This window comes from Tamandua tetradactyla, chromosome 9, assembly GCF_023851605.1.
Source record: "Tamandua tetradactyla isolate mTamTet1 chromosome 9, mTamTet1.pri, whole genome shotgun sequence".
Classification (NCBI taxonomy): Eukaryota; Metazoa; Chordata; class Mammalia; order Pilosa; family Myrmecophagidae; genus Tamandua; species Tamandua tetradactyla.
In genome coordinates, this window is record NC_135335.1 from 40,472,143 (window position 1) to 40,499,166 (window position 27,024).

Here is a 27,024-nt window from a genome sequence, read left to right on the forward strand (position 1 = left end):
CTGCAGGTAGAAAGAAAATACATGCTTGACAACTGCAGGAGGAGCAGGAACTAAGAGCATTGGGTAAGAAAAGTCTCTTCAGGGCCTTCCGAGGTGAATGTTCTGCTCACACCAAGACCCCAGCAGAGCTGTTGGCTCGTTCATAGATGGGACGCCACCCACATGCTGCCCTCTCCCGTGATCAAGGCTCCTGTTAGCAAACACTCAAGGTGGAGCTGGCTGAGAACTCTCTTGAACACTTGAAAGGAGTCCCCAAACTTCTCCAGCAACCCTGGGGGAGAACATTTCTATAGCTATGGCAGATCCCAAAGTAAAGACTGGAGTTGTCCATGTTAGTCTCTGGTGAGCCTTTTTGGAAATGGATTCTCTCTTTTCACATTGCAAAAGTAATCCACATTCACTAAGGTAGATAATTAAAACATTTTAAAATACCCATAACCTACCATCCAGTGATGTGTTTACATGTATCCCTTTTAGGAAATTCGCTGTGCGTGGATTTACAAAGATCTGCACAAAGAAGGTGTGCAACCTTCTTTACACACATACATATACACATCACCATCATCATCCTCTTTCCATGTCAGTTAATACAAGTCCACCCTGTGACTTTAACCTCTTTTTAGTTTTTCTTTGGTTGTATATAATAAATGACCTTGTTTTGCTAGCCACTTTTCACCATTATCAACAATGTTTGGATAAACATCTGTACTTTATAGCATATGTATCTCTTCACATTTTTGACCAATAATTTCCTTGAGTTATATCATTAGAAGAGTACGTTGTTGGGTCAAAAGGTCTGAATGTTTTCAAGGATTTTGATCCATATTGTTAAGTTTCCTTCCAAAGAGGCAGTTCCAAAATACATTTCTGCCAGCATGTTTGGGGGTGTGGGATTTCCCCAACGTATTTTCCTTGTGTATTTTCACCAGTCTGAGAGGTGAACATGACATTTCATTTGTTCACTGTCTTGGCAGAGCCTTCTGCCTCTCCCAGGCAGCTCATTTATTCTACTCCTGCTTGTTGAGGACCTACTATGAGCCTGTGCCATTGTGCTGTAACTGATCAACAGTCTGTCTGCACTGATTGCCTTGCTGTGTGTTTTTGCCTCCAGACTTTGAGAACTGTAAACATTTAGAGCTTTAAGGGACCTTAGCGACTATCTAATACCCTCATTTTGAGCAGGGGAAACTGATGCGCAGAGGAGTGGGGACTTGCCAAGGTCACCAAGGGAAGGTGTTTCAGTGTCCTCTTACTCTGAAAGCAGGGGCTCTGGTGCTCCTGCTCGTCTTAAATCTCTCGCGCAGTGCTGGGGGGTCAAGTTCTGCTCTGGGTTAATGGTGCAGCCTCTTTGCATCAGTGTAACCCCACCACCAGGCATAGAGTAGACTAAATAAAACATATTGCCAAAATGTACTCAATATCCCAGGAAGAAAGATGGGCATCTGTTCTGAGCATTTCAGAAGAAATGCCTTTAAAAAAAGAAAATTGAGTGGGCTGTTGGAATTGGTGGTGGCTGCCTGGGGCTTGAGACAATGTTCGTGTTTGGAATTGTTAGGTCCCTGGAATTTCCCGTGAGTCCCTTCGTCCTACCAAGATGAACGGATAGAGGTGAGGCAGGGATGACTTTGGTGAGAGGAAGGCTTTGTTCTGTTGGAGAGTCCCTGTGTGAACCTGGGTGACCTCCCAGGAGTTGCAGGGGACTGCCTTAAGTCATGTCTTTTTTCCTCTTTCTCCATCTCTCCCTGCTTTTCACTCGACTGCACCAAAAATCTTTTCTGCTTTTATCTCCAGAACATTTCCAATGCTACCCAGGCCTTCTATGACACAAGAGACAGCTTGGGTCAGTGGAAAGAGTTAAGCTTCAATCTGGCTTCAACTCTGATCATGGTGGGATGTCAGGCAATTTGAAAATTGAATCCTGTCCCCCACAAGAGGCTTGTTCGAATAATCTTAATCCACCCGTTTATAAATAGGACCTTTGAAAGTATCATTATTAGCGAAGGTGTAGACTCATTTGTGGGTAGGATCCCCAAAGATCCTTTTTTGGATGAAGCCAAACTGAATCCAGTGGGCCTTAATCTTTATGGCTGAAGTCCTCGTAAAGAGGGGAAATCTAGACAGACACATCCATAATGAAGCAGAAGGAGAAGCCAGAAGGAGAAGCCATGTGACAGAAGCAGAGCTGTAAGCCAAGGAACCCCAAGGATTGTGGCAAGCCTGCGCCAGAATGCTACAGACCCTGGGGGAAAGCATGGCATACAGAGAATTGATTTTGAACTTTCAGCTTCTAAAACCTTGAGAAAATACACTCCCATTGTTTAAGTCAATCCACTGCATAGTAGTTGTCATAGCAGCCTGGGCAAACTAAGACAGCAAACTAAGTCCTTACCATATTGACCGGGCACTGCCCCAGTTCAGGCATTTCTTCTTGCCTAGGTGACTGCAGCAGATTCCTCGTCAGTGTGCCTGGGGCCAATCATCATTTCCAATCCATGCCCCATGCTAACACTAAAGTGATTCTCTAATCACATCACTTTAAACCCCCTCAAAATTACTTAGTGCTCATAGACTAGAGAGCCACGTCCTTTCCCATAGCTTGCCAGGGCCAGGTGGTCTGGTTTCTGCTGACCTCTCCGGGCTTTCCTGTGGCTCATTCTTCAACCAGCTGTGTGACTTTGGCCGGGTCCCCTCCTCCTTCTGAACCTCCGTTTCCTCATCTGAATCAGAGAGGCCATACGTACCTCAGTCATTCTGCTTGTTATGAGGACAACTACCACTTTTAATTGTACCCAACTTCTCTAGGCCCTATTTCTCCAAAAGAAGTTACAAATTCCAAGAAGATCCTGATTGTCAATAAACCTTTTCTTCTGCAAAAGAACAGCCTGCTTTTATTCCAAGCTCTGTTACTCCAGAGGAACTCTTTCTCTAGCTATGTCATGCTACATCTTGACCTGGGCTAATAGTGTCTACACCTGGAGAATGCATTTCTTTAAGCCAATTCATTAGTAGGGATTATGTTGTCACATCCATTGTCAACTGACAACACGCTTGTGGAATGAGAAGCCTCCTGCTTTATCTCTGTCATCGTTCTCCTTGGGAAGAATGGCACACGTGTATGAATAACAGACCTTCTCACAGAGAGCCCTCCTTCAGCACGATCTCCATGGAAATATTGTTCCAGGAAACAAGGGTCTGACCCTGGGGATTAGTTCGCTAAGAGCTATTCTTGGGTAATCCATCAATCATGTTCTCCACACATTTTTATTGATAGTTAAGTAATGGGAAAGGTGTTGGGATAAATATATAACAGACTGTGATATACAGGGCTAATTCTAGGAACTTACAACTGAGGTGGGGAAGTCAGAGCATGCTTGTCTTACAAGTGAAGTCTGCAATCATGTGGCAGAGGTTCAGAAATGGGGGATTCTCAGTGGGCGGGCTGGGTAGGGAAAGGTTCCCTGAAGAGTTGAAGTTCAGATTTCTCATCACATCAACTGGGGTTCAAAGGCGTGGCTTTACCTTGCCTGGCACAGTGCCCACCTCCACCTCTTCCCCCCCAGAGTGTGTCTAATTGAATTGAAGAGATGAGGCCCTTGATCTGGAAAGACTGATAGGATTGAGGCTGATTGGAAGAGAAAATGTTTTCATGGGTGGGGGTTGTCAGTGAGAAAAAAGACTCGGTTGTGCTTTACAGTGTGCAATTCACTCGTCGTGTATATTAAGTCTTGTCCATCCGCACAGCCCCATGGATCAGCACCTCAGCAAACTGAGTCTCAAACAGATTCAACAACTTGGCTACACAGGTGGGAAAACCCAGACTCCAGCACTTACTGCTCTGAGTTCAGACCTCGATCCTTTATGAAATCACGTTCCCTTTTTTTCTCTATCCTCCATAGAACACAGAAACGAAAACAAAGGCTGAGAAGTGGCCCTGAGTGATGTGGGCGAGAAGTATGTGAGAGCTGTAACTACATGCTGTCATCCTGACCCAAGCCCTGGCATTGCCTGGTGAACTTCCTCTGCCATCCCACATCTCCTGATGCTCCTTACATCGGACACCAACAAATGCAAGAAGGCCAGGGGGCAAGCTGGCAGGCAGCAAGACTATTGCGCAAATGTGTTCTCAGACTTTAGGCCTGACAGTGTCACTGACTCACTCCCAGAGCTGGGCATGGAGGAGACTGAGAGATCATTTGGGGGAAGGGAGGTGGTCTCAAGGAGGAGTAGATGGGATGCATTTATAGCTCTCATTTTCACTTTGATTACATGGTGTGGCCACCTGGACTTGGATCATGTCTAAATAAACTGTATCCGAACTGGAAAATTCCTATGATGCTAAAACTCAGGACCCGGTTCCCACAAGTAGAAACCGGACGCGTCGTTCCCTGGGCAACATACCTTCCTCGGGGGGCTGGTCCTGGGCTCAAGAGAGCAAACCTGCCATGGGGATGCTGTTTGATTTCCTCCCTCCCTTCTACCCTTCTGTATCTAATAAATACTTGTTGAGTGCCTATTTCTGCAGTGTCCTAGCCTTTTGAAGTGCATGCATATAAAATTCCAGCCCTCCCTTCCTGGTCACTCAGGAAGATTAGAATTTTGTAAAAAAGGTGATTACTGAGCGCTCCCTCCAGGGTCGCTGCCCTGGTCTGTGCCCCCAGCATTTCTCACCTGGACTTCCAAGGGTCTCCTAATGGTAGACTCTATCTCCCCATCTTCCCTGTGGCTGCCGGCGTTCTCTCACTATAACAGATCTTACGATCCTTGAGAGTGCTTCCACCACTGTCCCCCAAACCTCAGCCATCTTTCCACTCCCTTCCTGAGTTTTGCTATATCAGACTTTCTCCTCGCTGAAATGAAAAGAAAAGAAATGGAATTGAAAAAGCACGAAGTTCCTCACCATAAAATTGTTTGGTATTATTCAATGTTGGATCCACGTCTTAAGTGCCACCAGGGAAAGGGTCCCAGTCCCAATTTGGGGGAACGTAGGTTTACAGAATGAAATCCATTCTTCTTTGCATGGCCTTCAGGGTCCTTCAGCATCAATATGGACTTGATAAATTCCTGCAGTGTGCAGACCCTTAGCAGTTCATCCCGGCTGCATGGGATTTCCAGACCCAAGCAAGCCATTTACACTCTGCCATGCCCTCTCAGAGGAATGTCTTTCTTCCTACCTTCTGGTGAACTCACTTTCAGACTTCAAAAATCAGCATCTTCTTTGTGAAACTGCCCCTCCCCCACTACTGGTCCTCTGATCCCCAGCACTTGACCCCAGCTCTATATTCACATTTGCCATTAGCACATGCCAAATATTTAAGTGCTTTCTCCCCAGCTAGAGCTCAAGAGGGTAGAAATATGTCTTACTCATTATTAGGGGTCTTTAAGGGGGCCCCCCAGTAAATAGCATCTCCCTCCTGCCTGCCTATGAACATACGCAGAAAAAAAACAAAACAGGAAATGGGAGTCAAACTATTACTTTTTTTCCAGATGAAGACTAAATTCAAAGACAGCTTTTGCATGAGACTGAATAATACTAAATGAATCCAGAATTAGGCAGCCTCACCCATCAGCCAAAGACCAAACAGCCCCTCTGGTTGAACGTAAAAGCTCCTACCTGGAAGGGTGGGCTGGGGAAACCTGCTCCCTGAGGGCAGCTCTCTTCCATGCCAGAGAGGTGCAGGCTTAGGGAAAATCCATTCTCATCAAACCAGGGGGTGGGAAAAAGGTACTTTACCTCCTAGAATTAAGCTTTTAGAAGTTCAGAAAAACCAGAAGTCCCTCTCTGAGAGATGAGACCTCAGAGATGATTTATCTTGTTTTGTTTTTCCATATGGGGAAACAGAGGCCCAGGGAGATGGGACTTGCCCAGGGTCACATAAACCTCACCTGAAAGTTCTGTCACTTGAACCTGCAATTTGTGTGACAGATAATATTTATTAATGCTATGACACAACTCCCAAAGGGAAGAAAAAGGTGAATTTTGCCTTCCATCCCTTCCCGAGGCTGCCAGCATTCCCAGGCCCTTCTCAGAACGCTCATGCAAATAGAACCTGGAATCAGAGCTGCTGGAAGGGTCAGCCAATGTCTGGGCACAGGGCTGTAATTGTGGATTCAGGAAACTTGGTCCTTCGCTGACTCAATTTTCTCCACATAATTAAAAAAGAAGTGAAATGTCAGGAGGAAATATGCATTTAATATATTTTAAAGAGTCCTGTTCATTTTTGAATCCCCAGTTTTTTTTTTCCTGCCTTGATTCTTGGCCACTTAATTCATAAACGAGTTTAGATAAAAAGGGGTGAGAATGCCGAGAAGCTGTCTTTAACATTTCATCTTCCGTTGGCATCACTTAAGATTTTAACTTCGAAGCGTAGCAAGGAGGTGAAAAGGCTTCAGGCCACAGACGAGCAAAATCACTTTAAAATAAAGAAATAGATTTTTCGCAAGAGTTCTCTTCCCCTAAAACTATACTGAAGACCTCTCCCAGTGCTGATTAGAAGACATTTCTCATTCCTCATTAACGGGAATCCGAAGAAAAGTATTCTAGAGCAAGGGTTTATTGGAAGTCACTGCTGAATCCCCTACATCAGACTCCTGCAAGAAAAAGCCCTGAAATTAGCCTCATGTTTGGGAAGTATCAGTTAAATGCTTTTGTAGCATCATCACCGTCTACTCCGGGAAAAACGTTTCTAATCAAGCATGCTATTTGCCTGAGAGTAAGGAGCTTCCAAACCAAGAAAGGAAGAAACCAGGAGGGTTATTTACGAGCTGCCTGCGTTTCGCAGTTTAAACCTCTTCGAGATAAACATGTTTGTCACCCTACTGGGGCAGCGCTGGGCGCTTTAACCCGGCTCAGAAGAGGGCAGCGCGGCCGGCCTCCTGCGTCCCCTAGCGGACCGGTGTGACCGCGCAGTCCCCACCCCGGGCTGCAGAAAAGCCGGCCGCCAGCAGGCGGAGCCGCGTCCTGACGCTGTCAGCGCGCTGACCGCCTCCACAAGCGCTCCCCGCTTGCCCTCTGTCCCCATCCAGAGCCCAGCCGGACTGCGGGTGACCGGATCCCAGCCGAGGTGCCAGGGGTGAGACTGATCAACAAGGTTTCAGACTGGGAGTCGCCGGCAGCCACTGAGCCGGGAGCGCACGCGTCTTCCGGACAGACGGCGGGGGCACAACTTCCCCAGTGGGCTAACTTTGGGCCAGAGTGCGGACTCGGTGCAGGTAGCCGAGCGGGTGGCGAGGACTGGTGGGGACGTCGGGCCTCGGGCGGTGGTGGTGTCCCGGTGCCCCCGCACCCCTGGAGGCGCGCAGTGTGCTCCGGGAGATTGTAAAGTCACTGCTCACGACTGGGGCGCGGAGCCTCGGCTGTCGGGGAGCCAAGGCACACGTCGGGTTCCTCAATCTTTGAGGCTGCTGGGCCGGGGAGGGTCCCCGCGGCGGGTTTCTGTGCAGGGTCCTGGGGGTAGGTGTTGAGGCAGGGGTTCCTCCAGGAGGGACTGTTGGACTCGGGGCGGGGGGGGTGTCCCCGGAAGCAGCTGTCACAGAAGTTCAGGATGATGGCCGAGCATCTTAGAAACGGGGGTGGGGGAGGAGGTGGAGTCCTGCGCTGGGGGTTTCCAGGGAAGTAGCCGTTTGGAGGTCTCTGGGGGAAGTAACTGGGGTAAGGCTTCCTAGGGGAGGTGGCCGGGTCGGGGGTCCCGCAGGCGGCGGCCGGGCAGAGGTAGTCAACTTGGGGACCCCCGGGGGAAGTGGGAATCCCAGACCCGGAGGAGGGCGTCTAATTCTGACGCTCCCTTCTCCGCCCCTGGAAGCGCCTGAGCATCTTAAGGAACTGGCGGTCCGGTGGAGGGTTCCGCCTTCTTGCAGCGGGTTAGAAGAGGCGCCTCGATCCCAAGGCCCGCAGCTGTGCCCCGGGTTCGAGACGATTTGGGATTCCCGGGAAGAGGGGACAGCTGCGCCGCACGCGCGTCCGCAGAGAGCCGGAGCGGGCGTCTTACCGCCCTCGGTTTGTTCCAGGCTTGGACCCGGCACATCCGTCCGCCGGGGTCTCGCGGAGCAGAGCCCGAGGCGCCCCTCCGCGCAGGCCGGGACCGGGCGTCGGGACCCCACCCCCTCGCTCCACGCCTTAGAGGGCGCGAAGGCCCGGGGCGCACCGAGGCCGCGGCGATGGAGGGTACCCTCTTCGCCAACTGGAGCACCGAGGCGACGAACGCGAGCGCGGCGCCGCAGGGGACCCCGGGCAACCACAGCGCGGGCCCGCCGCAGCGCAACGAGGCCCTGGCACGGGTGGAGGTGGCCGTGCTGTGCCTCATCCTCTTCCTGGCGCTGAGCGGCAACGCGTGCGTGCTGCTGGCCCTGCGCACCACGCGCCACAAGCACTCGCGCCTCTTCTTCTTCATGAAGCACCTGAGCATCGCCGACCTGGTGGTGGCGGTGTTCCAGGTGCTACCGCAGCTGCTGTGGGACATCACCTTCCGCTTCTACGGGCCCGACCTGCTGTGCCGCCTGGTCAAGTACCTGCAGGTGGTGGGCATGTTCGCCTCCACTTACCTGCTGCTGCTCATGTCGCTCGACCGCTGCCTGGCCATCTGCCAGCCCCTGCGCGCGCTGCGCCGCCGCGCCGACCGCCTGGCCGTGCTCGCCACGTGGCTCGGCTGTCTGGTGGCCAGCGCGCCGCAGGTGCACATCTTCTCCCTGCGCGAGGTGGCCGACGGCGTCTTCGACTGCTGGGCCGTCTTCATCCAGCCCTGGGGGCCCAAGGCTTACATCACGTGGATCACGCTCGCCGTCTACGTGGTGCCCGTCATCGTCCTCACCGCCTGCTACGGCCTCATCAGCTTCAAGATCTGGCAGAACCTGCGGCTCAAGACCGCGGCGGCGGCGGCGGCCACCGAGGGACCCGAGGGCGCGGCGGCGGCGGCGGGCGGCAGGGGGCGCGCGGCCCTGGCGCGGGTCAGCAGCGTCAAGCTCATCTCCAAGGCCAAGATCCGCACGGTGAAGATGACCTTCATCATCGTGCTGGCCTTCATCGTGTGCTGGACGCCGTTCTTCTTCGTGCAGATGTGGAGCGTGTGGGACGCCGACGCACCCAAGGAAGGTAGCGCCAGGCGGGGGGACCTGGGAGCAGGGGGCGCGGTGGCTGGAGGGCCCTCGAGGGATAAGGGGCATTTGAAATCTGGCAGGGGTGAGTTTGGGTCGTGCCTCCACCGTCACTGGTCAGGTGACTTTGGCCATGAAACCTCCCTGTGCCTCGAGTTTCCTTCTGTAAAATGGCGATAACGGTAAAAGTATCAGCTGTTCCTAAGCAGCAGGGGGAATGAAAGGAGAGATTTGTAGGTAAGCCCTTAGCACAGTCCTGGGGCTACAATGGAGCACATGGTTCATTATTTTGGACGAGGACTCTGACATTCAAGTGGTGCATCCTTCCTGGGGGATTAGAGTGGTGGAGGTAAGTTTCCAACTGGGGTAAGGCTCAAGCGCCTTTCATTTTAAGGGGCTTTCCTAGCTAGGGCGTCTGCCTGAATCCCAGGGGTCTAGTTTGCATAGGGTGGGTGATTCTCACTAAGTCAGGAGGCATATGGAGTCCTGACCCCCTAATCTAGGGGAGGCGAAGAGTCACGTGTGTGGAGGATGATGCGACTTTAGTGGTGGCAAGTGGGAACTGGACTGGAGACATGGCCTCCATCTGGGGATGGAGAAAGGAAAGGGAACTGAGCTGGGGTATTCCAGTTGGACCCAGGAGGCTGGGTGCTTGTGAAGCGGGGAGATGTGCCCTTCAGGTTGGAGGACTGCAGAAGTAAGGGCTGGAGACAGGTCTGTGGGCAGGGGTCCCCTGACTGCCAGCCCCTTCCTGGCCCCCGGAGGAGAGGGTAGAATGGGGTGATGTGTGGGGAGGGAGCTTGGGGGATGCATAGAGCTCCGGGGTTTGCAGCTGGTTCTGGGGAGCTGCCCTCGAGGCACTAAGCTCTAGGCAGCTTCTTCCCCACTGCCCCCAATTCCAGAAGCTCCTTTGGAATGAGGAGGGGTGGCTGGTGGCCAGTAATGGCTGACACGGGGTTTGGTTTGAGGGAAAGCACATGACACCATACTGGGAGGCTGGAGGCCTCGCATGCTTGTGAAGAAAGACCAAGGGGTTTTCTTTCATCCCTTTCTGCACCTGAGACACCATAAAAAATCTTGTTTCTGGATGTAATCTCTGCTGCTCCCAGAAGTCTCAAATACAGCCACCCAGCTGAAGTGGAAATAGACCAGAATTTATTTATTTATTTATTTGTCCTTAGACCAGAATTTTGATGCAAGCTGCCTTCATTCAGTTTGATAACTGTTCTACTCTCTTCCCCAGACCATAGACTTCTGACTTTACTGAACTCTCCCAATTTGCCCAGGGTTTGCCTAAGTGGCTGGGGTACTAGTCATTCATTATTTATTGAGTGCCTGTGGTATGCCAGACCCAGAGCGTGCTAGGCAAAGATTGCTGTGAGAACCCAGCAAGACCAGGGTGGTTTCATCCTGGCCACACAGAACAGAGCATGTCCTGGGGCCCAGAGAGGTGAAGCCACTTGCCCCAGATCACACAGCAAGTCACAGCACACAGTCAGAGGCTGAGCTGCAAGTAGAGCTGGGTTTCCTGACCACAGTGTTTTCTTCGGGCTAGGCTTCTTTGAAGGGTCCATGACTAGGGAGTGCTGAACATGTCTCAACAAGGCAGCCACACCTATTGCCTGGGCAGGAGCCTAAGAGGTCTTAAGGACCTCAAACTGCAACCACTGAGGTTGTAAGACCAGAAATCCTGGGGAGACCTGGGGTCTAATGCTCCCTCCAGCCCTCAGCAGCATCGGGCTTTGGGTGAAAACCCCTTTTCTCTCTTTGATGGTTAGTTTCTCACTTTTAGCGTGAGAATATTTCAGCATTCAGTTCATTCACTCCACAGATATTCTGGTTTCTGCCCCCCTCTCTCTGCAGTCCAGTCACCTCTCCTGTTCTGTGAGTCCTAGTATTTTTTCTCCTTCTTTCCCCTGCCCCTCTTCCTTCCTCCACCCTATAGAGGCGGCTTCCTGTTTCCCAGCCTTCTCACCTGCTCTTCCCTTTCTCACACTTTCTCTGCTCCCTAAAGAATGAGATCGTATGGTCGGTACATGTCATACTTGCTAAATGAAGTTTAGATTTTTCTTCTACACTTTGAAAGTACATCAAATAATTCACTTCTCCATCTTAATATATAAAACAGAAAGAAAGAGAGAGAGAGAAAAAGGAAGGGGGGAGGGAGGGAGGGAGGAAGAAAGAAAGAAAAAGAAAGGAGGGAGGGAGGGAGGAAGGAAGGAAGGAAGGAAAAGAAAGAACCCTCAGCTAAAGTAGAGACCACCGGTCTTCTGGGGACTTTCCAGCGGTGGGACCTTCCGCAGAGAAGGGCTCCTGCTGGAGTTCAATGGGCCATCAGCGTTGCTGCTTGCTAATTCAGAGGGAAGGGTGGATGCCACATAGGGAGCTCTGGTCTTCTCCTGGCCTCCTCAGGGTTCTCTGTGGGTGCTCTGAGAAGGATACACATGCACACCACAGGGGCAGGGTGGTCCAGGCACTGCCGCTGCGGTACAGTAGCCAGCGTGTGGCCGGAGCCCGAGCCCTGGCCAGGTGTGAGACCCAGCGGGTGCAGGGGACAGGGCTGGGGCTCCGGGCACCCTCCTGGCCTGGGCGTGCCTGGCCTCAGGGCTGTGGGGCAGATGTGGCTCAGCCAGAACATCTGTCCTGTGCCCACGTGGCATCCGTCTGGATGAGGGCAAGTGGCAGGCTGGGTCATCAGAAATAAAAATTGCAATCAGTTTGGAGATACGAACTGTCAGCAAGCCTCTCTGACCTCTTGCGGAGAAAAGTGCTGGAGATATACAAGAGATTTTGATTGGGAGGGTGGAATTAATGCACAGCCCCCCACTTTGCTCTACAGGAATTTACAAGAGAGGCCTCTTGCCCTTGCCTGTCTGGGGAGTGAAATCGTTGGTCTGGGTAGCTTGGGCCCAACAGCGTGACATCATTCAGGCAAGCCCAGGGGTCAGAGGGCCTCCAGTGGAGGCAGAGGAGTGTGGCAGCCGCGGGCTTTGTTCCTGCCAGTAGCTTCATCTTGAGAATCTCTGGACGACTGGAAGCTTGTTAAACGACTGCAGCTCAGGATAACAGAGAGGATGGCGAAGTTACATTTGCCCTGGCGGCAGTTTTCCTGGCCCATCAGGAGACCCGACGTCCCTCTCCGTGCTCACCCTCTCTGACGCCCTCCTGAGTCCCAGACATCCCCTTTACATAAAACACATCTTTCCCCCACACGCCTCCACTCCTACCAAGTGCTCTCTTTATGAATTTAGAGCTCATCTTGTTCCCAAGGTAATGTGAGGAGGGTGGGAGCAGAATAGTTTAGGTATCATGACTAGGTGAAATAAATAGGAGGAAACTGGGATGAAAGGGAAAAAAGGGTAGGGAAATAATATTACAATAATCATAATAATGGTAACGATAAAAGTTCTGTGTGGAGAGGCGAGCTGTGCATGTAATTCTGAGGTTCACAAGAGCCAAAGCAAAGAGGAAAACTCTCCCTTTCAGTATTCCCACTGTTCAAGAGAGAAAACAACGAGAGGAGAAAAAACAAAGTGAAGCCTCTTAGTGATTTAACGCAGTTTCCCCTTCAAAGCAGCCAGGTGACTCTGGGGGTGGCAGGGAGGCCCTGACTTGGTGGGTCTGGTAAGGAGGCCTGCAGAGAGAGGGTGAGGAGATGCTGCATCCCACCACAGACTTGGACAAGCCCTGTATGTATCCTTCATAATCAAACCCCACAGCCAAAGATTTGGCACCGGCCTTTTCCCTTGAACCCGGTGGAACTGGCTTTGCTGCTTATCCCGAGGGTTCAGACCCCAGGTGCGTTCTGAGGAAAGAGGTGAGAGATGAAATGGGAGTTCAGGTGATGATAAAGGTGGGATTGTTTGTATTTCAGGGGGGTTGTTGGTGTTTCTTGGGTACGGTTGGGATGCATTTGAATTTCTGTCCCTAGTTTTCCCCTTGCAGCATCTCCCTCATGACATGACCCCTGCAGTGGGTGGGGGTGAAACAGAAAAGGGGCAGGCTGGACACGGGGTGCAGGGAGCTGCCTGTCCACACCAGAGGGCCAAGTGTAGCTCCCATCTGTCTGCTGCTCTCAGCTCCCTGGGAGCCTGGAGGAGAAGTTTAAGAATGAGACAAAATGATAATCTCACTCCTACATCATAGATGAGCCATATGTATCTTTCAGAATCCACTAAAAGGAGAAAAGATCACGAGAAAGGGCAGAACCTCCACTTTATAGAGGACCAGAGTCTCCTTCCGGGCCTGGCTGAAGCCCAGGACTGTGCAGGCAAAGAGCAGGGGGTGGGAGCTCCCCCTCCCCAGGCTTGGGCTGGCCTGCATTTAGTGCCTGCTCTGCCGTTTTTTCCTGTGTGTCCTTGAGCAAGTTGTTCATCCTCTCTGAGCCTCAGCTCCCCCTCTGTACAGTGGAAACAGCACAGCCTACCTCTTGGGTTTGCTGTGAAGATTATATGTACCCATGGCACCTGGGGTGCATGTGACCCATGCCATGCTTCTCTTTCTATCTCCCCCTGTCCCTTTCTGCTTTTTAAAAGTTTGACCTTGAGAATCTTGGCAGTTTTTCCTGATGGAGGAGATAGATATTTTTCTCCCAGAGCTTAGGTGGAGGGGAGTGGGTGTTGGAAGCTGGAGCCTACAAGAAAATAGGCCATTGTATGTGGAAAAGGAGCTCAGTACAGCCGGAGGGGTGGACCATGAGGTCTGTCATGGCAGGGCTCCTGCTGCCCTACTCACTGGTGTCTCCCGTGGGGAGCTTGGCCAGTGCTTGTAGAGCAAATGTGTGGACCGTGGGAGCAGCAGGGAGCCCGAGGTGGGGCAGGGCTGGGTGTGTAGAGTACCACTCAGTAGGAATAAGGACTTTCTGAGCAGCCACCCATCAGTACTGGCTCCCTGGCAAAGAAGTGAGTAACCCGTCACTGGGGGGTAACCAAACGTCTGTCAGAGCAGGAGGAAGCATGCAGCGCACGGGAGAGCTGGCTTTAACCATTTCCCCATCTGTAAAATGAGCTTCCCAGCCCCTTTCTGTTCCTGTGGGCCCCGGTGTAGCCCACTGCCTCGCCTTTCGCCTTTCCAGGGACGCTGGGCAATGGGATGTGTGGCTGGGCCGGGCTCCAGGGGGTGGGGGGTGCTGCTCTTCTCAACCAGACACTTGGAGAGCCTTAGGGGAAGGTGAGGTAGCAGGAAACCTGGCAGATTGTTCATTCAGGACACGGGAGGCTGCCAAGTTTGGCCCTCCTGGGGCCAACGAGATGGGCAGTTAAGGACCACACTGTGGTCTGATTAAGCAGTTGTGAGTTCTTTTATGCTCTCGATTAATGTTAACGTTTACTCCTTGGGTTTCTGCCCCAAGGTGACTGCCCTCTATCCCCTCCCCACCCACGTCTGCACCTCCTCCCCGAAGGTTTGATTAATAAGCACGCACCCAAGATCTGTTAGGTGAGGCTTTGCTGCCTGTTTTTCCCTTTTTAAGAACCATTTTTTAACATGGGCAGGCACCGGGAATCGAACCCAGGTCCTCTGCAATGGCAGGCAAGCATTCTTGCCTGCTGAGCCACCATGGCCCACCCTTGTTTTTCCCCTTTTGATAGATGGACAGGTGGGTTGGGGAAGAGGTGGGGGTGTGGGAGACGGGGCAGAGTGGCTAGTGGAGCAGGCCTGCCCCTGCCTGCGTCACAGTCCCCAGAGCATTTGAGCTGCACGTGGGGCAGGGGTCTGGCATGGTCAGTGCTGTCTGAGCGGCCAACCCCCTGATGACCCCACCGCCTTGCACTGGCAGCTGTCGGAAGCAGAACGAACCCATGACCCTCACTGGATGCTGGAAATGGGTGAGGCTTTGAACTGAGCTCTCCTAGACCCTGGGTATCAGGCCCTGCCTGCCAGAGTCCCCTTTACCCACCCCCACCCCCAGAGATAGCAATGGGAAGTGGCAAGAGCCCCCTTCAGTGGCCTGGTCTTGTTGCCACATGTGTGATGTGGGTGGACCTGGGGCCTGTCTCCTGATCATCTGGGCCTCGGTCATTCCCATCTGAGCAAGAAGGGTGGTCGCTCATGATAGAACAGGTGAGGTGTTGGGCTTGCTGATAGCAATAGCCACCCTTTACTGAGTGTCAACTGTGTGCCGGACCCCTCCCCATCATCCCTGATACTCACCCAAACACAGCCAGGCAAGGGGGCATTGTCCCCATTTTCCAGGTTAGTGAGGGATGAGCTGCTCCACCTCACTCTTGGGTAAGTGGTAGAGCTGGGATTTGAACCCAGATCACCTCACACCAGGGACTGACGGACTCCGTTACCCTCCACCCCAGGCATCCAGTTTTCAAGGATGCTGCACCACCCTCTCCCTCGGAATTTCCTGGGGCGCTTGATAAAAAGCTGATTCCTGGGGCCACAGTGGCTCAGCAGGCAAGAATGCTTGCCTGCCAGGTCAGAGGAACTGGGTTGATTTCCCGGTGCCTGCCCATGTAAAAAAAAAAAAAAAAAAAAAAAGCTGATTCCTAGGTCATACCCATCGAAGGCTCTGCACTCCACTGGCCCCAAGGTTCCAACATTTTGGGTTCTTTCCACTGGAATACATGCAAACACACACACACACACACACACACACACACACACACGCCAACATCATGCCTGCTGAGGGCCCTACCTGCTCAGCAGTCTGGGTTCTAAGCCCAGGCCCCTCTGACCCCTCCCCAGGCACCCCACAGATCCCACCGCCTGAGCTGCAGGATAGCTCTCCTCCAGGTACTTTCTGTTCTCTTCCCAGTATCGCCTTCTTGGTTTAGGGCCAGGTTCTCAACCTGTGGCCACATGATCTTTGTAGAGTGGGTGTTAGGGGCACTGTCTGGGCATCATAGCATATTTAGCAGCACCCCTGGCTTGTCCCCACTTGATGCTATTATCACCTCCCTCCCAGCCATGACCTCCCACCATGTCCCTAGACATTGCCAAATGTCCCCTGAGGGGCAAACTCGTCCCTGGTTGAGAACATGTTTCATCTGTTACGTAGACCTGGGCTGGACCCATACTCAAAAAATGAATGCACCCTAGATGATCCCTCTGCCCTGGGCTCCAGCCAGCCTGCCTGGTCCACCCCCAGCCTGGCCTGAGAGCTCACTGCTTCCCACGAGTTCCTTCTGCTTTGCTCCCATTGCACCTGTTGCCACCACGGCGATGCTCACCTCCACTCTCTTCTGTGGAGATCCAACCTTTGAAGCCCAGATCCAAAGCCAGGGTGGCTTTATGGCACCACCCCTGGGGTGCCATTTACTCCACTGTCTGTTAGAACGGCGCTCCCAGGAGCTGTGCAGCCCACAGCCTGAGCAGCTGGATACAGCAGCCTCATTCAGTGCCCCCATTCATGAAGTGCTCCATTCCCCCCAGCTGGGTCTCTCCCTTCCGGCATGCTGAATGTCAACACATTCATTCCACAGACAGTTACTGGGTGTCTCCAAGGCGCCTGTCCATAAAGCCCGATCTTGGGTCTGCCGTGCTCCAGTGAGGAGTTTGCTAGGAGCTGTCTCCAGTTCTCCACCTGTCTTCCCATGGCCAACAGCAGTGGGTGACTCAGGCCGAGGCTGGTCACCGAGTGCCAGCTGTACCCACAAACCACTAGAAGAGATGCCTCCAGTTCCTGCCAGGATCGTGTCACCTTGAGGTGTACTCATGGAGTGGCAGCTGCGCCAGGGCCCTTCCCCGCTGGGGGCAGGTGATGGTCCTGGGAGCTCAGCTGCCGCTCAGCCTGCACTGTGCCCTGGTCTGCCAGTCTCTACCTGTGGACATTGGCCGGGCGATTGAGCCTCCCTGGCACTCAGGGAGGCTCAATCACCTGGCCGATGGCTGGGCCTGGGCTTGGAACCCAGAGTGCTGAGCAGGTAGGGCCATCAGCAGGCATGATGTTGGCATGTGTGTGTGTGTGTGTGTGTGTGTATGTGTATGTGTGTGTGTGTGTTTGCATGTTTCTGGGGTTAAGACTAGGCCTTAGGTTGTGGGGAGGCTGAAATGAGCTCATAGGAAGTGCTCAATAAACATCTGCCTGAAAATAAAGAGAGAAGCTTGGAGAAGTGTCAAGGTCCTGAAGTAAGGCGGTGCAGACAGGGCTGGGGTGAGGAGGCTGGGAGTGGTTTTAAGTGCAGGGATAGGAGGCATTTTGGAGGTTTCACAAAGGGGCTGCAGTTTATATGTGTGGGTGGGAGGGGCACGATGAGGGGTGGATGGGAGTTCCCCAAGCCCAAGGAAGCTGAGAGCAAGAGCTCAGGGAGGTAAGGAGGAGCTGAGACTTGGCTCGAAGAACCCCCTGCAAAAGGCCAGCTGGGAGGCTCCAGCTCTGGGTTTTGGAAGTGCCCTGGCAGGGGTTCTTGCATGAGAGGTGGGCAGGAGGGTGTCCTTCGTGCCCCAGCTCCCAGGCCAGTTATAGTTCTGTGGTCCTGGGTGAGACCACTGAGAGGCAGCCTCTGCCAGCCCCTCCCTTTGTGCTCCCCTGGGAGCCAGTGCATCCTGCCCTTGGGCTGGAGGTCTTAGTGACAGGCCTCTGCTCCCCTGGCCTGTGCCTCACAGGTCGAGGGTCACTCTTGCTCATTCTGTTTCTTTGTCTCCCACCTGATCTTGAGAGCTGAGTGTGGACATCATTTCCCTGGAGAGAATTGCATTTGGTCCAGTCATCTTGTTAGGAGGCCTACTCCTTCCACTGAGCAGGGAAATTGTCTTTTTGTCTTGCCAACATGCTGGTGATGGTGGCGAGTTTATCAGGATGGCCTGTCTGCTAATTTCATGCTTCAGTTCAGGTCAGTACCTTACTGAACTCCCCTTATTTTCCAGGCTGTGTACCAGTGACCAAGACAGAGACACAGTCCCCAACAGAGGAGTATAAAACATAACTAACAGTTCTATGATAAGATGATGCTGTAATAGAGGTATTTACTTATCAGGTAGGGTGAATGCCCTGAGGAAACATTAGTTAATTCTGTCTCTCTGGGAAAATCAGGAGGGCTTCAGAGAGGAAGCAACATTTGAAAGGGGTTTTGAGGGATGAGTAGGAGCTGGCTGTTCAAAGAAGCAGCTGGACATTCCATGTTGAGATTGTCGGACAGTAACTTTATCTGTCCCCCTGTTTCCTTTCTATACAATGTGAGCCAGTTGGAGGGATGCTTCTCAAAGTTTAATTTGAGGAACCACCTGGGGGTCTGGTTAAAATGCAGATTCTGACTCAGGAGCCGGGAGTAGGAGTCCAAGGGTCTGTGTTTCTGACGAGCCTCCCTGCGATGCCGATGCAGCTGGTGCGGTGACTACACTTTGAGTAGCCCGGCTTTCATACATTACCTCTTTACCAAAACCCACTGTTTGCTTTTACCCGTGTGGCCCATATTGTTTGTGGTTCCCCTCAGGGTAAGGAAGGGCTGATTTTGCAGTGATCATTTGCTTCTAGTTGTAACTATTCCTTAGACCTGGCCCAGTGACTGTGCCTCCAGATTTGAGCAGCAACATGATAGGAGCCCACCCGAAGCTCTGTAGCCTACAAATTGCACACTTAATCCCTGCTTTATGTTCATGGGATGGCCTTACATCTGTCGTTTTTAGAACAATCCCAATTTTGTAAAATTGTGCTCTTTCCAAAGAAGGCATCTTGTAATATACAGCAGGATTCAAACTTTCTATAAGCATAAATTCTAAAATGATTTGTCAAAGAAAAGCCTTGTTAAGGCCTTGGGTTCCAAATCCCCACGCAGTCCCTATAAGGGATTAGAACGGAATTCCCGAGCCCCTGGGGGGTGGCATGGGGAGGGGTGGAGATGTCTTGTTCCAGCAGGCCCATGCTAGGAGGGAGAGGGCCTCTTATCAACGCTGATAAGCTTGACTTGACTCAGATATGCCTTTGAATTGCCTGTGAAACCCGTTCCCTGACTCCTGAACTAAACAGCTCAGGAGACTGTGGCCAGCTGCCCATCAGCTGCTCGGGGCTAATTTGGGCTTTGTTTGACCAGGCCAAAGGGGTGCCGGGAAACTGGAGCAGGGGAGTTCTTGGGCCCCAAGCAAGACCAGGCTAGTGATGGGACGGAGCGCTCACCCATGGCAGCACCTCTGCCTCCCACCCTTCCATGAATCACGCTTCTGGGTAGAAATCCAGCGTTGATTCTCGTCTCCTGGAGGCAGGGTTGCAGGGCTGCAGGGCAGGTGACCTGCTCCTGGCACTGCTCGTATCCCTGGAGGCCTGAGCAGACCTCACTGAAGCATCCCCCCACCTCCCCAGCCCTGCGCCCACCAGCCCTGCCACTGCTCTGATCCCTCTTTCCTGGAGGGCAGGGCCTTGGCAGGTAGCTGAGGTCCCTGCCCAAGGCACAGATGGAAGCGGCAGGAGAGGAAGGATGGAAGGCCGACCTCCCGCCCGGCACAGGTGCGAGGCTGGGTGGGACCGGGGCAGGCAGGTGTGAGGGCCCAGCCCTGGACCAGCGCCCCCCACTCGCCTTCTCTTCCTTCCCGGAAGGATCCGCCCGGACAGCGCTGCAGTGCTGGGTCCGCAGTCCCTACCCCGTTGGCGGTGGGAGGTGCTGACCGTAGGCCGGTGGGAGAAGCATGATTAGAAGAACTGACTTTTCATGCGAAGACCCTAAAATCCTGCCCCGACCCAGGGTTGAAGCAACCTTCCCTTTTGGGTTTCTCACCTCACTGACAGAACAAGTTTTCCCAAAATGGACTCTCCAGAGTTCCTTTCTTGCTCTGTAACCCCAGGGCTGTGTGTGTGTGTGTGTGTGTGTGTGAGAGAGAGAGAGAGTGTGTGTGTTTAAGGTGTTAAGAAAACACTTTCTTTAATTGCCCTGGGATCAGGAGTCCCCAGAACTTAGAACTTAAAAAAAACTACTGCAGTTGATCATCACTCATGTCCATTATTAAAAATAAACACTCAAATATGTCTTTGCTACTCACAAAACCCTTTTGCACTCTTTTCCCCCTTTCTGATGACCTTGTGAGTGTCACCTGTGCTTTACAGACAAGGAAACTAAGACATACTGTAAATATGGCTCAGAAAAAGGGCAGGTGGGGGGGGGTTTCAGAGCCCCGTTGTTTGCCTCCGACTCCTGTGTCCCTGGTTTCTCCCTCCCCACCTTGGAGTCCGTGCTTTCCTGGGTGCCTGGGTGTCCTCTCTGAATGGCTTGGTTTGCCACCTGACCCCATGCTTCTGTGCTGGGTGGGTCCTGCCTTCCTCTGCACGGGCCTTGTCATCTCTCTGCTCTGTGTACAATGTGGCAGGGGACCCGGTGGGGGGGGGTAGTCTGAGCCCTTGGGGACCCCATGGAAGAGAGAGAATGTCGGTACGCGGGAAACTAGGAGGAGCGTCGTCTGTTTCTCTTTCTTTCCCCTTCTGGCTTGGAAGCTTCTCAGAGGAATTTCCGATCGTGTCTTTTCCTTGCTTTAAAAAGCGCTGGCTCCTGTGGCCTGTATGCTAAAGCTCAGAGTTCTTCCTGCGGTATTGAAAGCCTTCTGCAGCGTTGGCTCCCACCTACAGCTCAGCTCACCCACTGCCTGGACCCAGACTTGCTCGGAGCTTCTTAGAGGCCCTGATCCTTTTGGATCTTTGTGCCTTTGCATGGGCTCATTGCTCTCAGGAATGCCCCCACTCCGGACCTCTCCCTGCCTAGAGAAGTTTGCATGTTTTATGATGGCTTCCAAGCTTCCTCTTCTGCTGAGTTACTCTCCCGATGGCCCCTTCCTGCCCAACCAAAGTGAGCTGAAACTTCCCGTGGGCTGTCATTATGTGGCGTCCTCACCTGTTCCACACCCACTGGGTGTATGGTGGTTGGTGAGGTACAGCTCTGCATACTCACCGTATACACATAAGCCATTAACCTGCCCTGTCCGAGGTCAGGCTTCCCAGGAAACAGACTATGAGGGAGTTTATCAGATCCAGCGAGGCCACAAGGGAAGCAGGAGGGAGCAGGGAGAGAAGCTGGGCTGCGATGCAGCTGTGGCAGAGGCCTCAGCCCCTCTCCGAAGGAGCTGGGGAGCTGGATGGCCCTTCATAGACATCCAAATTAAGGCAAGGGGGCCAGGATTTTGTCTATTTGTTGTGATCAGTCATTGGATGCGGGCTGTCCCTGGGGACAGGGCATCCCCCTTGCCTTGGGCAGCTCTCTCTGGCCAAGGCAGTTCCCTGAGGCTTGGGGAATTCAGCAGCCAGCTTGGGGCACAAATGCTGTCTCCCAAAGGGGTATCTGGGTGGGGCACCACAGCACCCACTGCAAACCTGCTAGACCTAGCATGAGGATGGGCACCAGTCTAATTCACCTGTTCAATAAGTGCCTGTCAATGTAGTTATCCAGGGAGTGGATGTTTTTTGAAAGAAGACAGACGTGGTAAGGATTTCAGCGTAGACAAACACCAGGAGAGCCGTTTGCAATTCACCAGAATTTGCAGGTGAGCAGAAAGGAGAGGGGATGAATTAAGGTGTAGGGAAACAGCAGTTTCTCCAAGCTGTGATGTCCAGGCTAGTGCGTGAGCTAAAACAGATCTCAGCACTTTGCCAGAGATCTGATACCTGGAATCTGCAGGGAAAGAGCAGGTGTTCTCAGGTAGGAGCCTGCAAAGGGCCCCAGTTAGATAGAATAAAATAAAGGCATTCCGATACAATAGGTAATTTCTTTTTTGTTTCTGCCCCCATCCCTTCCTTGTCTTTGTGGAATCCATACACCCACCTTGTCCTCCCCAAAATGGCCCATCCTTTTAAACTGCTGAAATCCACCAGAAAATTACAAGCTAACTGAAAAGGGCCGATCAGTGCTGGAAGTGGAAGCTTCTGAGCCAGTACAAGAATCTGCGTATAAAAGCTGACCTTCTTGGCCATGTGGTCTGGCCCAAGGGTCACCGAGAGCAGACAGGGCCTTATGGCAGTGAGGCTTCCAGAAGCTCAGCTGGTGGGCCCAATGCTGTGTGCCCCACCCTGGGCTGGCTCAGATTCCAGCCCAGGAAGCAACCTGGCCCCTAGTTTTGCACATGTTGGCTCTAACTTTGCTATTGAAAAGAAAAATAACACAAATTTATTGCACACTCACTCATCTTTGTAGAAATGACAATAGCTATGCTTTATTGAGTATTTACTGTTATTAAGTGCCCAGAATCATGGAAAGTTTCATTTCTTTGAGGCTTCATTATACCTAATAACTTGCTGCATGTGCCCTTGGGGAAGCCACTTCCTTTTCCACATGTATAAAATGGAAATGATGGCTGCTTTGAAACGTGCAAGCTTGGATGGTGATTGCCATGGTCGGCTTTGCTGGTGTTTGTCACACAGTACTGGAAATGGCACTGTGAAATGCAAGGACAGTATTTTATGTGCTTTGTTCTTTTCTGGCTCCTCTGTAATCCTGAGAAGCCTTTCTAGCTGCCAGAAAGGCAATGTGTGACCTAGACAAGAAACAGTAAGTGCAGAAAGCAGGTTGAGGTGGAGTCGAGCACTCGCCTACTCAGAAACCATCCGTGGCTCCCCATTGCTCATGACTTACTACTCTAGAGTAAAGTTCACACTCAGCCTGGACCCAGGACCCTCCTCAGCTTGATTTTAAACGATCTTTCTAGCCTCTTCTCCCGGTGAAACCTCCCTTCTCTTCCTCTTGCCTTCTTGGCAGTCCCTGAATGCTCCTAGACCTTCTCCCTTACATGCTCACTTACATTGCTCCATCACTTACATTGCTCCATGTGAAGTTGTCCTCCAGGGTACCTGTTTTTTTATTTCCAAGTTGTTCTCATTTCAGCTGATTGTGGAGGATTGACATTCCACCCCTGGGGGCTCATATCTTTGATTAGGGTGTTGCCAAATTAAAAACATCCAAATAGACCCTCAGCATTTAGTGGCTTAAGGCAAGTGGGCTCAGCCTGGAGAAGTTTATTCATCCCCCAAGGAGCTGGGCCAACCTAATCATTTTCATCTGCAGCCACCAGGTGGGGGCAGAGGTGCTGTTTACAGTCCAGAGGCCTCCAGCCAACTTGGAAAAACATTGCTACTTAGGAATTAATTAACTGTTCTTTTCTGTGTGTGTTGATGTTTATGTAGCATTTTTTTTAATAGGATAGAAAAGTTAAAACAGCCAAGTATAAAGTAGCTTGAATGAACAGATAAGATTATGCCGTATAATTATATACAGCTAGGTAAAATTTGGTGCGTTGGAGACCAAGCCTTAGCTTCATTCTTGATACTCTCTTTTCTCCCAATTCACAGCTCTTTCCACCTGCATTCTTCTTGTGGCTGATAGTTTACTTCTCAATGCCTTCTTTTCTTTTGAGGTTTACGTGTTGATTTGCCTCTTTTATCATTTTAATTATGATTTTGAAGACATCCTATTTGAGTCATTGTTGGTGATTTTCATTCTGTTGGTGAAATATGTCACCAAAAATTCCTAAAACTAGATTTATCGTCTTACCCATCAAATCAAAGCAAAGTTCTTTCATTGTTTTATAGAAAGCAAGGGATTCAGTAATATTGTTTTTTTTTTCCTTTCACATTTCCATTCTTTGTTATTATTTTAGCCTAAGGATTTAGTTCCCCTCCTTTACTTTCTAAAAATTCTCTTTTGCAAAATTTTTGCTTTTTATTTGTTGTTGTTTGCTTTTCTTCTAAAAGGTGCACCAATTACTTAGATCAGTAGTTCTCAAACTTGAGTGTGTGTCAGAATTACCTGTTAAAGCAAGTTGTAAGCCCCGCCCTACCCCAAGGGTCTGGTTCCGTAGTTCTCAGATGGGGCCTGAGAAATTGCGTTTCTGATCAATTAGATCCTATTGATCTGAGGATCCACTTTGAGAACCGCTGTCTCAGATTTATAGCCCTTCTGCCTTCGGTGCTTGAAGACAGGTTATGGACATCTCTGCATTGAGGTTTGGGTCTACATCTCATAGCTCTAGTGTCTCCAGTGAGGAGTATTTCCCTGGACTTAGTTCTTGAATGTTGGAGCAATGTATTGTAAATTTTTTTTTTTTGCAAAAAAGACATAAGACTGGTGGATTTCCTGAGGCTTCTTGAGGTTGCCTTCACTCAGAAGGACTATTGCTACACACAGAGTCCTGGTTTCCCTGAGGGTTTCTGGAGATGTGGCCTCAGTGTCACTTTTGGAGGGAGATGTCTGCAGTTTACCAGCTTTAAGACCCCTGAAAGGAACCCAGATTTCTTTCTCCTCTGCTTGGAGTATCTGGGATTAGGATCTTTTCCTTCCCCCATTGAAGCTTGAATTTGTGACAAACTATATGTCCTGAAGTTGATTTCTGATCCTTTGGCTGAAACTCAATAAATCCTTGATATAATATCTTTTGCACACTGCCTCAGATAATTTTTAGTGTCATTCTTTTTTCCCCATGGAAATCCTATTGTTATCCTGAGGTAGTGCCCTGTGGGGGTGGCCTCCCAGATACACTTTAAATTGTACCCCTGGTGGAGACACCAGACTCTTTCCTGCCTGAGCCATTTTTTTCTGCCCAGGGCACCCTCCATCCTCCTGTTCTTTGCCTGGAACACTCAAAAGCATCCTTCAGTGAGGTCTCCCCCTTCTGTGTGGCACCCATGATTCTTTTTCAGGGTTGCCCTCTCCTTGGCACACCCACCTAACCCATATCACAATTCTACTCTCTGGTCCGGTGTATTTTTGGGTCCTTAGTGCCTAGCTGGGTGCCTGGCATGTGGGAGTGATAGAGCTGCCACTTATTGGGCACTTACTGTGTACCAGCCACTCTTGAGTCCTTCCAGCATTCCTGGGAAGGTTGGGTACTATTGTCATCCCCATGTAAATGTTAGGAAACAGGAACTTGGGGAGCTAAAGTAATTCATCATTGGTGGGGCTGAATGCAAACCTTGGGTGGACAGACCTTGGACTCAATACTAGCTGTATGAATGATGGTGAACTGGGAGCTCTGACAAGTATGTTCTTGCTGAGGGACGCTTCCTATGAGAAGAAGGGCAGGGAGAGTTCCAGGGCTTAGTTGAGCCTGCGAGGGCTTGAGAGGCAAGCTAAACACCCCTTTCTACCTCCATCACCACCCCGAGCAAGGATAGTGACGGGAGCAAACTTTGCCACTTTAGTTGCCCTTTAGTGACCAGCACCTGGTACTGGATGTAGGCTCAGGAAGCAATGGGTAAGTCAGATTGGGATGGAAGCCTTGGCATCTCAGGGATGCTCCAGTAATAATGCCTTTTCTCCTTTCTTCCCACACCCCTGCCCTTCAGCCTCAGCCTTCATCATAGCCATGCTCCTGGCCAGTCTCAACAGCTGCTGCAACCCCTGGATCTACATGCTCTTCACAGGCCACCTCTTCCATGAACTCATGCAGCGCTTCCTCTGCTGCTCCTCTAGCTACCTGAAGGGCAACCGACCAGGAGACACAAGCGTCAGCAAGAAAAGCAACTCATCCACCTTTGTCCTGAGCCGTCGCAGCTCCAGCCAGAGGAGCTGCTCCCAGCCGTCCATGGTGTGACCCCACCTGGGTCCAGACTGCCTCCCAAGGTTCGGATTGTGCTGACCTGGACAGTCCGCCCCTTGGTGGCCATGGACGTCTGTGTGTAAGGTACCTATCAGCCTGTATCCCTCACACTTTGGGGCAGCTTGAGGAGGGAAGGGGGGATTGTGAGTTTGGTTGGGAGTGGTCTCTATGGTGGAAGACAGTAGAGTGACTCGGTCATCAGACCATCCCCTGGATCTCCCCTGGGTTCCCATAAGAACTTCTGCCACCATGACCCCATTGCTACCCTTGGCTAGTAGGGGGTTGAATTTTACCTAGACCTGTAATTTCACTCTAATATCTTTTTACTCCTTTATTCTGGGATCTTGTGAAGGATGGTAAGTAGAGGATTGCCAGGAAGCCCAGTGTTCTGAGCTTTGCGGTGAGGGTGAGAATGGGTCCTCAGGTGGAGAGAGCAGTGCTGATGTCCTCTCGACCTCAGCGTGCTTTTGCCTTTGAGTGGAGAAACCCGAGCATCCTTGGATACCAGCGTGTCCGAGGAGCTGATTATCCTAGGAGACCATCTGGTAGAGGTTGCTGATCAAAACTCGGATTAAAAATGTTTAAGAAGTCAGTGTTTAAGAAATAATTGGGCAAGAAAGGGAAATAAGAGGTATCCAGTTCGGAAAGGAAGAAGTAAAACCCTCAACTTGCAGATGGCATGATTTTGTGTATATTATACATACAAGATCCTAAGAAATCCACTAAAAGCTCTATTAGAATAAAAAGTTCAGCAGGGTTGCAGGATACAAGATCAATATACAAAAAACCACTTGTATTTCTGTACACTAGCAATGAACAGGATAGAAATTTTATTAAGAAACAATTCCATTCCTAATTGAATCAAAAGAATAAAATATTTAGGAATGAGTTTTATAAAGGAAATGAGACTTGAGACTTGTACACTGAAATCTACAAACATCATTGAAAGAAATTAAAGAAGACTTAAATAAATAGAAAGACATACCATGTTTATGGTTCAGAAGACTTACTATTGTTAAGATGACCAGATTGATCTACAGATTCAGTGCAATCCCTTTCAAAACCCAAGCTACCCTTTTAATAGAAATTGACAAGCTGATCCTAAAATTCATATGTGAATGCAAGGGACCCAGAATAGCCGCAATAATCTTGAAGACACGCAAAATCGGAGGACTTACACTTCCCAATTTCAGATTTCCTACAAAGCTATAGTAATTAAGGAAGTGTGACACTGGCATATGTATAGGCATATAGATCAATGGAATATAATTGAGAATCCAGATATCTGTCCTTACATTAATGGTCAATTGACTTCTGACAAGGGTTCCAAGACACTTCAATGGGGGAAAGAATAGTCTCTTCAACAAATGTTGCTGAGACAACTGACTATCCACAGGCAAAAGAATGAAGTTGGACCCCTACCTCACATCATATGTTAAAATTATCAGAAAATACGTCAAAGATTTAACTTTAAGAACTAAGACTATA

The 27,024-nt window shown here is 50.9% G+C and overlaps 1 protein-coding gene across 1 annotated transcript; it reads left to right on the forward strand.

The window, feature by feature from the left end:
* Positions 1-8,154: 8,154 nt before the first annotated feature.
* Positions 8,155-25,530, forward strand: OXTR (oxytocin receptor). The gene is made up of 2 exons (XM_077115101.1): positions 8,155-9,085; positions 25,283-25,530. Exons 1-2 carry the CDS (start codon positions 8,155-8,157, stop codon positions 25,528-25,530), a joined length of 1,179 nt encoding a protein of 392 aa, XP_076971216.1.
* Positions 25,531-27,024: the final 1,494 nt, after the last annotated feature.

What these genes read in the sequence shown, in the direction of transcription:
- OXTR (XM_077115101.1), top strand. Translation starts at nt 8,155, where the DNA reads ATGGAGGGTACCCTCTTCGCCAACTGGAGCACCGAGGCGACGAACGCG. An exon ending in CGCCGACGCACCCAAGGAAG is followed by an intron (nt 9,086 to 25,282) that starts GTAGCGCCAGGC and finishes CCTGCCCTTCAG; the next exon opens with CCTCAGCCTTCATCATAGCC.